The sequence below is a fragment of the Zingiber officinale genome, chromosome 6B (assembly GCF_018446385.1).
Source record: "Zingiber officinale cultivar Zhangliang chromosome 6B, Zo_v1.1, whole genome shotgun sequence".
In the NCBI taxonomy this organism is placed as follows: domain Eukaryota; kingdom Viridiplantae; phylum Streptophyta; class Magnoliopsida; order Zingiberales; family Zingiberaceae; genus Zingiber; species Zingiber officinale.
In genome coordinates, this window is record NC_055996.1 from 127,940,089 (window position 1) to 127,954,708 (window position 14,620).

General features: G+C 38.2%; 2 protein-coding genes across 2 annotated transcripts; both read left to right on the forward strand.

The window, feature by feature from the left end:
• Positions 1-1,494: 1,494 nt before the first annotated feature.
• On the forward strand, positions 1,495-2,841 carry LOC121990659 (NAC domain-containing protein 87-like). Its single transcript, XM_042544763.1, has 2 exons — positions 1,495-1,811; positions 1,895-2,841. Exons 1-2 carry the CDS (start codon positions 1,652-1,654, stop codon positions 2,611-2,613), a joined length of 879 nt encoding a protein of 292 aa, XP_042400697.1. The 5' UTR covers positions 1,495-1,651; the 3' UTR covers positions 2,614-2,841.
• Positions 2,842-9,161: 6,320 nt separating this feature from the next.
• LOC121989448 (thioredoxin-like 1-2, chloroplastic) lies at positions 9,162-10,787 on the forward strand. The gene is made up of 4 exons (XM_042543518.1): positions 9,162-9,553; positions 9,748-9,924; positions 10,013-10,177; positions 10,260-10,787. Exons 1-4 carry the CDS (start codon positions 9,314-9,316, stop codon positions 10,512-10,514), a joined length of 837 nt encoding a protein of 278 aa, XP_042399452.1. The 5' UTR covers positions 9,162-9,313; the 3' UTR covers positions 10,515-10,787.
• The last annotated feature ends 3,833 nt before the right edge of the window (positions 10,788-14,620 follow it).

Below are 14,620 nucleotides of genomic sequence, written 5' to 3' on the forward strand. Positions count from 1 at the left end.
TTTATTTCTTAGGATATTTAAACAAGAGTTAAGGCTCTTGTAAAAACATGTTGAGTTGAGTTTTAATTTGAATAAAAAATTATTTTTGTTTAAACCTAGAGGTAGCTCATCTTTTTTGATGAACCCCCCTCTTCCTACGCTTTCTTTGTAACCTCTATTGAAACATCACTCTAGGGTCCTTCACCTGTGTCAGTTTACAAGGGTATTCTGTAGCCATAAAATTTGATATCAACTATAACTATATTTTGTATGTCATATACAACTTACATATAGTTCAGGTAGGAGATTTTTGAATTTTATTTTTATAGGTGAGTTTAATTGTAATTTGTATATGCAAATATAAATCGAACTCGTTAAAATGATCTAGCTTCGGTTTGCTGGGTTTCAGGTTATTAGATATGGGTTATATGTGTAGAACCTTTTAGCTCGATATGTTATCATTGATGGACTGATTAATGGATCCAGATTCTCCTTATAAGCGTGAGGTCCCCATTGGATTAGGATATTAGATGTATCTCTTCGTGCTCATTGAGGTAGAGAGTTTCGGTGTCGCCGCCCTAAATCTGAAGGAAGGCTTCTCCCTCTTTTTCTTCCACATGATCTTTGTTGGGGTTCAATTAAAGTCCCACAATAGAAAATTTTGGTAAAGATTATGGGTTTAAAAGGATGTAGGATATCTTCATTGGCATGAGACATTTTGGGGAGAGCCCAAAAACAAAGTCATGAGGGTCATGTCATTATAGAGATATGTGGACATCCTTTAGGCATAAGAATTTTGGGATTTAGATTCCATGTAAACTTACAATTTATGTAATTTTAATATTGTTATGCATATTGTATGTTGAAACTAGATCATATTAGGAATTTATTCTTTTCTCTATTAGATTTCTTTATGTGTTCTTAAGAATTAAAAGATTAGGAGAAAAGTTTAATTCCCAAAGCATCGTGGTAATTTTTGTTAACAAAAGAAGTTTCCATTATCGGATATAACATTATGTTAAAAAAATTAAAATATATATATATATATATATTTTAGGTGAAATAATAGAGCCATAATTTCAATCTTGAAACAGAGGAGACAGAAAGAAAGTTCATTAGGATTCTCTTTCATGTCTTTCGCACATGGCACCGGACTAAGGTAACCGCATGAACAAAGCAGTACCAGTCTTTCACGTCTATCGATCGAGGAAGTTCCATAAAATAATTATCACTAATATTTTACGTAGAAAAGTAATAAATTTTTGACCAAAACTGTCTTCTTCAAAGTGTTATTAATTATCCGCGGGATCGAGGTTACGTACGTCTTAATTATAGTTCCATCAATCCTTTCCCATTCCTCATATATTTATCTATAAACATATAATAATAACTATTCCTGGTTACTGAAATTATATTTGATATATCATATATGTTTTTAGCTTCTTAATTAAATCTTTGTGCGAGAATAGTGAGGTCAATAAAACCAGTAACAAGAGGTAGCATTAAAGTGAATTGGATGGACGGAGCTATCCTGATTACCACCTGTTCCTTGTACTGCACGTATCTAAATCTATGAGCCGTCTTCTATATATCAACTCTTTTCCCTCTGTCTCTCCTCTTCTTAATCTCCCCTCGACCTTCCTCATCTCTCGTCGGTTTCTCAGGTGCAGCCATGGCGCAGGGCATAGAACTCCCTCCGGGCTTCAGATTCCACCCCACGGATCTAGAGATCATCATCCACTACCTCGTCCCAAAGTTCTCCAACCCAACCTTCACCGCCGCAGCCATAGCAGACGCGGACTTGAACAAGTGCGAGCCCTGGCAACTTCCAAGTATGCATCATTAATATGCGATATATCTTTATATATTTTCTCTTTAGAGCAGTAATTTGATATGTCGATTCTTAATTAATTAGGCAAGGCGAAGATGCAGGGGGGGAAGGTGGAGACGATGTACTTCTTCTGCCAGAGGGACAAGAAGTACCCGACCGGGATGAGGACGAACAGGGCGACGGAGTCCGGCTACTGGAAGGCCACGGGCAAAGACAAGGAGATCGTCTGCAAGGCCAGTAAGGGCGCCGTGGTCGGCATGAAGAAGACCCTCGTGTTCTACAAGGGCAGAGCCCCCAAGGGGGTCAAGACCAACTGGGTCATGCATGAGTTCAGGCTCGAAGGCAACATTCGCCACCATTCCAATGACCTCCCGAAATCTGCAAAGGAGGAATGGGTCGTGTGCAGGGTCATCCACAAGAGCACAGGGATGAAGAGATCATTATGCACCACTACTGCTCCTGCAGTACCACATGCTGATCTTGGTCTCGTGGATTCCTTGATGGAATCCAATAGCCTAATTCATGATCACGCCTTTGACTCGAAAGGCGGCGATGCCATGATGGAATTGGATGGGAATTACCCACAAGTACAGGCGATGATGAGCTCGATGAATTCGACTTTTGGCTCACAATTAGCCGCCCCTCCTCCTCCTCCTCCACAATCAGTACTAAACTACAGCGACTGTTACTTGGGAGCTTACGGCTTGCACCAGGACGAGGCATTGCTAATGGCGAGACCATCTACCAACACAAGGAACATAACTTGGATGAGGCATGGACAACTACTTACGGATTTTGAATGATCGATCGATCGATATTGTGTAAAAATACCTAAAGAGTATTGTTGGTATAGTTAATGTGTCAGTATTGTCATCATTATATTGTTGTGTGTATAAATGAGAGAGTGCAAGTAGCTAGGGAGATTGACTGTTAGGCCAAAAGGAATTCTTTCTTTTTCAGTTAAAGGTCATAAGGTACATGGAAGGGCTAGTGGGAGGGGGTTGCATTCTTGTGATTATAGATAAGCTTACGCTAATTAATGAGCAAATGGTTTCATTTCATGATCTCCAAATTTAGGGTTCATTGGAGAGGAGAAGTAAAAAATTGCCTCTAGTAGGAAAAACGCAATGAAGAAAAAGATAGAGTTCTCTAATTTTCTACCACATCAAAGTAATATAATTGGGATAAAGACACGTATGCGTACACGAGTTCAATGCTAGCATATGTAGAATATGATGAAATTTAACGTATTCTTTTTTTGTTTCTTGTCTGTTTAATATTGCTTTCTCTAGCAAAAGATCTATGTTGAGGTGTTATATTATGTCATCCAACTATATCATGCTTATATCGTTGAGGGGTCATTATTGTTTAGCATGATGATAATAATCTTGAGTAAAGTTTACTTTATATATATATATATGTATGTATTTCTTTTCTTTTCTTCCTTTTTTGAAATAAAAGGATGTGTCCATTCGATAAGATGATTCATGGTTTGTCCCATGCCATTCTTAATTGATTGTTGAATTTGATAGAGACGCAAGAATTCTACTAGTCAATTATGTATATCCTTCGCTTTTATTCTTCTAGTTCTAGAAAAGAAGCAATTGATCTTATATGATCGATAATATATGATATTTCAGTGGAAGAATTCTACATTAACAGTAAAACTACAATGAGAAGTGGAGGAGGAACTTGGTTGTTTGAGATTTGGTAGAGTTTTCTTAATTTGGAAGATCCATCAAAATTTTAAGTAATTATCTCGACAGACATACAATAATGGTCTAGCTGAAAGAAACCTCAAATAATTAAATCACCATGACCTCCGAAAGAACGCACACATCTACTCCCCGTAGCAAATTTGAAATCCTACCAACTTATAGTCATCGTACACCCACTGCCAAAAAAAAAAAAAAAATCTTAATTTAGGGACGAAAAATTTTGATCTCAAATCTTCAACAATTTAGTGACAAAATAATAAATCGTCACTAATTAGCAACAAAATAGTTTCATCATAAATTAACAACAAATTATATTTCATACCAAATTCATTATCAATTAGTGATGAAACTTGATATTCGTTGTAAACTCTACGATGAATTCTAGATTCATTGCAAATTTCGCAATGAAATCGATATTTGTTGCAAATTCTACAAGTTTGAATTCATTGTAATTTTGCAACGAATTATGAATTTGTCGCAAAAGCTTGTGACATATATGGAATTATGCATGAATGCCAATTCTAAGACGAATCCATGGATTTGTTGTCAATTCTACGACAAATCCAGAGATTCGTCGCAGAATGGTTAAAAATTAAAAATAAAAATAAATGTATCCAAAACCAACTGATGAATCTAGAGAGTTTGGAATAACATGAAATCAGTTCCTATATATTCGTCTAGTTCTCCTAATTATATCCATACTCTTAAATATCAATTTGACATAATAATTCTTTTTCCATAGCTAAGTCAATTAGATGGACTTTAATCGACTAATGACTTATTAAAAATATTAAAAAGAGTTGTTGATTGAATATGTAGAGTCATTTTGATATTAAAAAAATTACTGATCTCAATATATTGAGTCAAATTGATGTTTGATACCATTATATAATCAGAAGAACTAGACAAACACATAGGAACTAGTTTATTTTTAATTTTTTACCATTATTTGACGAATCCATGGATTCGTCGTAGAATGGTCAAAAAGTAAAAAGAAAAAATAAATATGTCCAAACTAGCAAATAAATCTAGAGTATTCGGAATGACATGGAACTAGTTCCTATGTGTTCGTCTATTTCTCCTGATTATATAAATACTATTAAGTATCAATTTGACCAAATATATTGATATCAGTGATTTTTTTTAATACGAATGTGTTTGAAAAATCTAATTCTTGTTCAAAAAATTATTGCTTTTAATATATTAAGTAAAATTGATATTTGAGGACATTCATATAATAAGATGATCTAAACGACACATAAGAATTAATTTTGTGTCATTCCAAGCTCTCTATGTTCATTTTTCGATTTTGGACACATTTTTTTTATTTTTTACCATTATGTAGTGAATCCATGAATTCATTGTAGAATTGACGATGAATCCATGGATTTGTCACAAAGTAATCAAAAATTAAAAAGAAAAATAAATAAATGTGTCCGAAATCGACATATAGACTTAGTGTGCTCGAAATGATATAGAATCAATTCTTATATGTTCGTCTAGTTCTCCTAATTATATAAATGCTCTCAAATATCAATTTGATCTAATGCATTGAGATCAATGATTTTTTTTTTAACATAAATGTGTTTGAAAAATCTAATTCTTGTTGAAAAAATACTACTCTCAATATATTAGGTAAAATTAATATTTAAGTGTATTTATATAATCAAGAGATCTAAACAAACATATAGTAATTGATTTCATATTATTCTGGCACTCTATGTACAACTGTTGGTTTCGGACATATTTCTTTTTTTCCTTTTAAATTTTTTATCATTCTTTGCAAAATTGGCCACTAATCCATGGATTCATCACCGATTGGCGACGAATCCACAGATTCATTGCCAAATCTATGACATGTAAACACCTGTTTCATCAGTAATTTAGCGACGAAACACGTTTTCGTCGCCAAATTGTAATAATTTGGTGACGAAAATATTATTGCCGCCAAAACACCCTAAAAATGCCCAACTCACCCGATTTGCCCCTACCCTAACCTTCTTTTCCTTTGGCGGTGGTTGTGGCAGTGACGGTGATTCCTCTCCTATGGTGATGATCTCTGGCTTGCAAACTCCATCTCTCTCCCCTTACCCTTTTCTCTCCTCTCCAACGGGCAATTGGCCTTGGCTGGCCACGGGTGGCCACGACTGTTTCTATTTGCTATTATAATATCTTATTATAATATTGTTTAAATAGGTCTATATTTGATATGTTTGGAGAGATACTCATTTTTATTAACCTTTGTTAGGTGTACCTACACTCGTTACTTAAACAATGATAAAATTAGTGTACTATCTCTATATCTCATGTTTCTATTTTATTTGTCATATTTTTTCTGCATTTGTATGTGAATTAAGTGCATATTTATCATTAGTATATTGTCTAGTTTTTAAGTGTTGTAGTTTTTATTAATGCTGTAATAAATTGGGAACAGGTTGATCCTGCCCATGAGCATCGACAGATGAATATCGTGAATTGGCTTAGTTGCCAACTTAATCGTAAATCATCATAACAATGAGAATGATGACGTAGTTGGGTGCTTAGACGAAGAAAAATAAGAAGAAGATAGTTAGAATGACAGTCAGGGGGTTCCCCGGTGTAGTTACTCCGACACTCAAGTTAGAGGATGAAGAAGATGAATCTTAGGGTTTTAATGTACGTAGTGATACGTATATGTATGCATACCTTGGAGATTGAAAAGGACTATCTTTTATAGAGGAAAACCTTTTCAATCCATTTCTATTTTCATGCGGTCACTATTTAATTCCTTAAATAATATGAAATTTATTCGTACTACTATCTTTTTCATAAAATAACCAAGATTGACAGACTTTTTCCTTCTGTTCCGATTCTCATGTTGTTATTATTTAATTCCTTAAATGATGTAAATTTATTCATGTCGCTATCTTCCTCCTAAAATAACTAGGATTTATACGATGATTTTTTTTTTCCTGAAATGACCCTTATCCGGCATGGTTGAGGGGCTGGGAGACCCGAATAGCTATGAAATCGGGAGGCTCGAGAGGTTATAGAGCCAGGAGGCCTAAGTAGCTATGGAGTCGGGAGGCCCGAGAGATTATAGAGTCGACAGGCTCAAGAGGTTATAAAGTCAGGAGGCCCGAGTAGTTATGGAGTGAGTACTCAAGCTCCGATCTAACCTTTGAACCATCTCAACAGATTCACTAGCCTCCTATTCACGTGGTGTCCTACTGATCATTTCTCGAATTACAAGTCTTCTCTTTAAGTCTAGTCAAAGGAGATGAAAGTCTGACTGATTAGATAATTTTGTAATCAAGATGATTCCTATTAACTTTTCTCCCTAAGCCACGTGGCAAATCTGTTGCATATTTCTGAAGAGTATATATTAAATGTCGGCATGCCTAGATCATCATGTTCATAAATGTAGCCATTCCTTTAGAGACACTGCCTACATTATCTATCTTGATTCTTAAGTCTGGAATGCACTAGTAAGACTGCGTGCCTGTTTAATAGGCAATGATCACCCTTGAGTTTTGTCTTTTCATTTGCTAGATCCTATGCCGGAAGGTCCATCCCTCCTTTTGACAGTAGAAATCCAACGCTCACTCTTGAATGAATCAGACTATTTTAGGTCGAATAAGAATACTTCTGTATATACTGGCTGATTCTCTCACCGCTACTTCTTCATCTCCTTCGTTCTCCTCATCTACGAGTTTTCTTCTTCGCCTAATAAGTGATTTCAATCCGTTTTTATGATCCTTCTTCACTATATACTCAAATTCGATTCAATTTGGCTAATTTACACCCCTAGTTCCGCAAAATAATTTAAAGGAGTTGAGTTGAAATTTCATCAATTCATTTAAAAACTAAGTCTAAACGGGCCAACCGCATGGGTTGCGAGTCAAAGCGAGCCAGCTTGTGGAGGGCTCGGATTGGCCCGCGGGTTAAGAAGAAAGAAAGAAAATTTGAAATCTTAAAACTAAAATAGAAACTCAATAGCACGCCTAATTTGCAATTCAAATTTAAACATTTTAATTTTTTCTATATATTTTTATATTTTAATAGGCTCGTGAACCGACCTAACTAACCTATAACTTTCCTTGAGTAGAATTGAGAATTTTCCAATGGGCTAAGATGGCGGACAGCCTGCCCTTAGCCGGGTGCCAATCGATTTGACATCTCTACCAAATGACTCCCCCAACGTCCTTTCCCCAACTTTGTCACACAGGAACGGATCAAGAAAAAGGAGGTGGGTGGGCTTCGATTGTGGAAGGAGTGTGTTGTGTAAAAAAATTTAAAGAAAAAATTAATGTATAATAAATCTAATAGTTATTATTTTATTTATTTTTACGAAAGCTTGTCCCCCTTCAATCGCTCCCTCCTCTCCTCACGACCTCAACTCTTTGTCGCCTGCACCACTCGTGTTGTTTGTCATCAATGGCCTACCCTAGCTAAAGCTAACCAAAATCTAACTCTTACCCTAATTTAATCCTAACCCTAGACTAATCAGCTTAACCATTAACTGTATTAACCCGCACTGACCCTCCATTTCCTTGACCTTAATTTTCTATTTAATTTATGAAAAAAATATTTGCATTTTTATATAATCTTACTTTACAAGGCCATTTTATTACTTGCCAACACAGGCCAATCGTGAAATCAAATTATAGATTTTGATTTTTTTTAAAAAAAATCTATTGCTTATATTAAATTTCTTATTCATTTTATTTTAAGTATTGGAATAAGCCCAATATATACACGGGTTATGCCGGGCTCAGATTCATCAGGGACCTGGCATAGCCTGATGATTGGTTTAGCCCATAGGTTGAGTCATCCTCGCCTAACTCAAGCTACAACACAAGTTAAGACAGGTAGACATGAGACAACTATTATTATATCGTGCTCGGCTCAATCCAAGTTGTGCAAGGTAAGATAGAGGGCAATCTAACTCATTTTACACCTCCAATTATATAAAGGGGTATTTGATTGATGACTTTCGGAACTAGTGAATAGAATGATAGTAAAAAAATAATGTTTGAATGATGAATTTAAAAATAACAATTTAAAAATAATTTTTAAATTTATGAAAATCAATCAAATTCATATAATTAAATGAGTTTCATTCTTATTCTTATTTTTATTCTATTTTACTATCAAATTTATACCATAATTATTCCTATTATTTAATCAAATATCACCTAAATGAATTTAACCGTGAGAATTTTAATATGATTAGTCAAATGGAGAGTACTCTAGTCATGTTATTATTGTTTTATGAATTGTTCATGCCTTCCTAATTGTTAATTAGCGTAAGTTGTTTAATACACGGTGAAGTAGACGGTTTTTATACGACGACTCCGAATGGGAGGAAAGTATCTCTTCATCGAATCAAGTCGTGGACCCCTCACCATTCTGTGGCTCATAATATTTTGGGTATCGGTTGGGGAAGAAAGATTCCAGTACACTAAAAAGGGATTTTATTTTATTTTTGGGTTTTCCCTTATCCAAATCCTGTCCCTTTCCTGGAAGACGGGTCAATAATTCCATATTCGACTCAAATCCGCCGTTCACTTTTCTTAATCGACGGTTCAAATTAACTGTCAAACGGAACGGCGAGTACAAAATGGGACCAACCGGTTTCCGTTCGCCCCGATCCTATTTTTCTCCATCTTCCTCCTTTTGCTTCCCCTCGAAGGCTCTATCGCCTCTCGTTCCTTCTTCTGATCGCCGCGTGTTGATCCCGATTTCGGTCATTTCGTTTCGGAATCTCAACGCCAGGAAGGAGAAGCCTCGGTCCGCGGTGTCCATGGCGCAGGTATTGTCTCAGAGGAGCTTCCTTTCGCCGTGCGGCGGCCGCCGTCCATTTTCGTGTTCTTTGGCGAGGAGGAAAAGCCCGGGCTTCGTGATGCTTCGCCGAGTTTCTTCTCTAAGGATCGATACCTTGAGGTTGGTTTCTCGTAGCGGTGGTTTCCATGTGCGGAGACTTCATGTTGGGTCTCCGCGGCGGAAGACCTCTCGGGGTTTCCTCTCTGCGATTTCTGTGCAGGTGGGTACAAGCTTTGAGATCTCGTGGTTCAAGTTGGTATTTATCCTTGAATGCTCGATCTTTTATGATCTGCATTGGTTGCAAGTCATGATAGTCTCGTTCGTTCCATGGAAAAGAAAAACAAAGGTTTTTTTTTTCTGTGTGTTTTATCTTGATTAAAATTGATAATGCGAATTTGGGCGGTTTGGATCCAGATGACTCTTTCCTTCGGGAAATCTCAGAAATGGTGGGAAAAGGGTCTCCAACCAAACATGAAGGAGATCGAGTCGGCTCACGATCTTGCCAACTCCTTATTGAACGCAGGCGACAAACTTGTCATCGTAGATTTCTTCTCCCCTGGATGCGGAGGCTGCAGGGCCCTTTATCCAAAGGCATGATCTTTCAACGGAATTTCTTCGATCAAGTGCTTTATACCACCAATTTCATGTAATTCGAAAGTTCCAATCTCTCTCGATGCAGATCTGTCAGATTGCAGAGATGAATCCTAACGTCCAATTTCTTCAAATAAACTACGAGAAGCACAAGTCCATGTGCTACACCTTGAATGTCCATGTCCTCCCCTTCTTTAGGTTTTACCGTGGAGCACAGGGTCGACTCTGCAGCTTTAGCTGCACCAATGCAACTGTAAGATTCACTAACCCGAATGCAGCTTTCCTCACAATTGTTGTTCATCATTTTTTTTTTCATCAAGTTGTTTATGGACCAGATTAAGAAGTTTAAAGATGCATTGACCATGCACAGCACGGATTGGTGCAGTCTTGGGCCAGCAAAGGGTTTGGACGAATCAGAACTACTGGCTCTGGCTGCAAACAAGGATCTCTCCTTCAGTTTCACTAAAAATCCAGTTCCTGTTCCAAATCCTGATGAAAATTCTACAAACCCTAATATTATTGTGCCCACAGTCAATGGAGGCATTGAAGACTCTGAAGAGGAGGCCCGACTTGCCACGGCAGAGAGATGAACTGTAGACGACTTACTGCCATTTCCATGTTTATGGTAGCTGTAAGGATCTCACTCATGTCCAAGCATTACTTGTTTGTGTCATTGTGTGTACCATAGTTGTTGGAAGATGGAAGAAAAAAAAAGGAGGAACTTAACATATTTGCATATACATATCTATGTATATAATCTTGAGAGACTAGTTCTATGTGTTCTTTAAGGCATAGTGCTGTTTCTATGTGGTATTGTATCATCTGATACTATTGATTCAAATATAATGTTTGATTCTGATAAATGAAGAGCTGGAGTTTGTTCATGAAGTTATTATATAGTGCTCACTTTGATGTTGCTTCAATCTTAGACAGAGTTGGCAAATGGAGGTCACATATATTTAGTTTGATCATTAGTTTGCAGCCAAATAATATCGAAGATGTTAGGTAATGTCCGATGTGGTTGTGGCCAACTCATCGACTTTCAGATTCTCAGCTCAAGGAATCGTTTGGAGACTAACATCTTGAAAGTTGGATCTCAATCTTTCGAAGGTATTGACTTAGTGTTGTAGCCGTTTATTCTTGATCTCAAAATTTCCTCTTATTTGTTGAGCCACCAGTTGGAAATCTAAATAGATCATGACTCAAGAAGCCCTGACTTATTTGACTGCTTGAAGCCCTACCAATAAGGTTTCATACTCATCTTTATTATTAGATGCTCGGAAGTTAAGTTGGATTGAAAGTTAAAGTACATCCACTTGAGGGAAGATCAATAAATCCTAACTCCGTTACCTTGTCAGGCGGATGAGTTATCCACATAAATTTTGTTGAGGAGCCTGATGTGATGCATGCATTGGACACATATCAAAGACGCACAGCGGAAGACAATAATTCTAAATTATTACATACACACCTCACATGCCTCTAGGATACACACGTGTCAGGCATAATTGTATAATAAAATTTTACAACAATAAGTTATACTTGCGAGTTCATTATCGAACTTTGTAAATAGTGTTTGCTAGTCTTACAAGGCTAACCTCCATCGGAATCAATGAGCAAGCCTAACAAGGTTTCCTTTTACTCGTATCTACGCTGAGTTATCCTCGAGGTGACTTCACTGAATCACGAGTCATGTCTCCATCTTCGGTACTAGCCGATGATCAGAGTCGAAATGATATGAGAGAGGGATCATGGCTCAATTTGTACTCGACGTCAATGGCAACCAAGCAGCACAAATCAACTAGTGGTAACAAAGGTTGTTGCTGCTGTCCGAAGCCTAAAATCTTGCTGCCAACAAGGAGCAGCGAATCCAACAGTGGCTGTGTTCTGGCAATAACAATTGCTTGCTAGAATAGTGATTTGGCCAATGGAACAAGGCTGCTGGGCGGCGAAAAGGATGGTCCGAACATCTCCTTCAGCCAGCGGGAGCAGGAGCTTCAACCGGCCGTAGCCACAAAAAGGTTGGGTGACAGTAGCTTTTGTTGGAACAAAATTTCCAACGAGACAGCACCTTCCGCAGAACTGCCGACAATGACGGAACAGGAGGTTCATTGGCATTAGCAACACTTTGTTGTGACCAGAGCAAGGAAGTCGACCGATGTCCAATGGGCCGGGCCACAGCCAAGGGTAGCAACAGAGACTAAACAACACCCGCTGTTGTTCAGCGGTTGCCCGGATGTCTGCCAGCTGAGTAGGGATGACAATTTCATTCGAATCCGATGGAAGATCCGACATCCGATCCGAATGGAGAAGGGTATGGAGGGACTATCAATACCCGATACCCGACCCGAATACCCGATTAAATAATATATATACGTATATTAAAGAAAATTTTCTTTTTCTAAAATCAACTTACTATTTTTTGTTGATATTAGTAGGAGACTATATAGATGTTTAATCTATTTTTTAATTATATATATAATTTAATAGGATGTTAATTTTAATATGTTTTTGTTGAATGATAATAGTTCGATAGAAAGAAGAAAAATTATATGTATAGAAGATATCCGATCCTTTAATAGGTATGAGTATATCCATTGGATATCCTATACCCGATGGGTATGGGTACGAAAGATATAGAATTCGACCCGAATCCGACCCATTGTCATCCTTACAGCTGAGGCAGTGGTTGTCGTCTGGAGAGGCCGGCGGCAACAGGTGCACCAACGGTGCAAATGAGAACCTTTTTCCTAACCAACTTGATTTAAAATCAAATCATCATTAATTAAAAACAAACTAATTTGGTTCAATTCATCTTCAAAAGATGTGGCTCATTCGCGTTTCCATTACATCAAACTCTTCATATTTTCCCTTCGTTTGGTTCAACCAAACTCATTCTCTCTCGATCTAAGAATCTAATTTTCAAACTCATTTTATCTCTCTCGGATAAACTCATAGTGCATATGATATTATAGGTTCATGATTTATGTTGGTCGTCCATAATTAACCTTTAATTATATATCGATCATAAATGACACCTAGTAGTGCATCATGATCCCCAATTAATTGAAAAATCATAGTTTATTCCAAAACAACTTCTAAACTCTTTAGCAACTACATTGAGTCGTGCATTGTTCCTTTCACTCATCTTATACCTACTTGGTTCAGGATATGATTTATGTGTCAATCTCTACTAGGCTATGTCACACCTAATCCAAGTAATACTTCCTCATCCTATAGATTCAAATTACTCATATATGTATTCAAGAGTATCATGCTTTTAACATGTGATTCTTTGGATACAAATTTTTGAGTAATAATCATAATAAGTGGTCATTATAAGTACCCCATGGTACTTTTGATATGATCAACCAAGTCAAGTTAGGTCCTGTTGTGGTTTGATGCCCTATGTCTGAATGTGCAGGAACTTTGGAGCATAGGAGGTTGATCGAAAGACACAGCTAACGAGAAGGACGACACGGGAGAGAGCCGACGGGCTCGGTGTGTCTGAGGGACGAGGCGCTGCGAAAGAGTACACTAGTGGACGAGAAGATGGCGCTTGACGTTTTCGAAGGACGAGAAACTGAAACGAAATATTGCTCGAGAAGGCCGGAAAATGAGTTCGGGTGAGCTTTACTCCGTATGGCCAAAATCACCCAAATGAGCGAAGTTGGAGCGGAAGACCTGGACGAAAAGTCAACTTCATGTTGATTGGAGTCCGAGCGCTCGGAGCTATTCCGAGCGCCCGGAGCTACTCCAGGCTCCCGGAGCTACTCCGAGTGCCCGGATCGGCTTGGTTTAGCTGGGGCGCCTTGGTGACGCGTCCCTGTGCGAAAGCGATCCGGGCACCTAGAACCCCTCCAGACACCCGTGTTGGAGCAATCCCAATGGTCCGTGCGACCATGTGTTTTGGTGTTTGGACAAAGGGTTTAAGTTAGGTTCACCCTTGTATTTGATATGTATATTTGAGTTGTGCAGGTTTACAGGATACACATGTAACTCAGGTTGATGGCTTCGGGTCCGGTGAAGGATGGAGCATCCGAGGGACCGTGGACAAGGCAGCGAGGACAAGGGCCGAGGGAAGCGACTTCGAGGCATACGCGAAGGATGATATTGGGACGAGCCGCGGGCTTGAATGCATCCGAGGGACGAGAGCCAAAGGAAGTAGGCTTGAAGGCAAGAAGTCAATGCTGCAAAGAAGCATCAAGTGAGTCATAAGGGTGAGGGTATGAGTGCACAAGAGATTGTACTCGGAGTAAAATCCTAGTTTCAGGGTTTTACTATAGCAGTACTGTAGCAGTCGACTGATGCAGTCGACTGGGTGTGAACAGAATAGTTCTGTTCGTTCGGTCAGTGTGGATCAGTCGACTGCATGTTTTAGCAGTCAATTGCACCAGTCGACTGCAAGTTTTAGCAGTCGACTGGTATCGAGCCGTAAGGATATAACGGTCGAATTTCCACAGAGGGCAGTCGACTGCATGTTTTGGCAGTCGACTGGTAGGCGGGATTTTCAACTCGTGGCCTATAAAACCAAAGCTTGGGAGCTTGGTTATAGTTGACGGAATTGAGGTCGTTAATCTCTATTAGTAGTCTACCTGTGCCCTAGCTTGTAAAGAGTCCTTGGTGAGGATTGTGGTGAAATTTCTCCACCCACAAGGAGCTACGTGAGCTAGCCGGAGGTCTTCCAGGGAGTAAT

What these genes read in the sequence shown, in the direction of transcription:
- LOC121990659 (XM_042544763.1), top strand. Translation starts at nt 1,652, where the DNA reads ATGGCGCAGGGCATAGAACTCCCTCCGGGCTTCAGATTCCACCCCACG. An exon ending in CGAGCCCTGGCAACTTCCAA is followed by an intron (nt 1,812 to 1,894) that starts GTATGCATCATT and finishes TTAATTAATTAG; the next exon opens with GCAAGGCGAAGATGCAGGGG.
- LOC121989448 (XM_042543518.1), top strand. Translation starts at nt 9,314, where the DNA reads ATGGCGCAGGTATTGTCTCAGAGGAGCTTCCTTTCGCCGTGCGGCGGC. An exon ending in TCTCTGCGATTTCTGTGCAG is followed by an intron (nt 9,554 to 9,747) that starts GTGGGTACAAGC and finishes GTTTGGATCCAG; the next exon opens with ATGACTCTTTCCTTCGGGAA. An exon ending in GCAGGGCCCTTTATCCAAAG is followed by an intron (nt 9,925 to 10,012) that starts GCATGATCTTTC and finishes CTCTCGATGCAG; the next exon opens with ATCTGTCAGATTGCAGAGAT.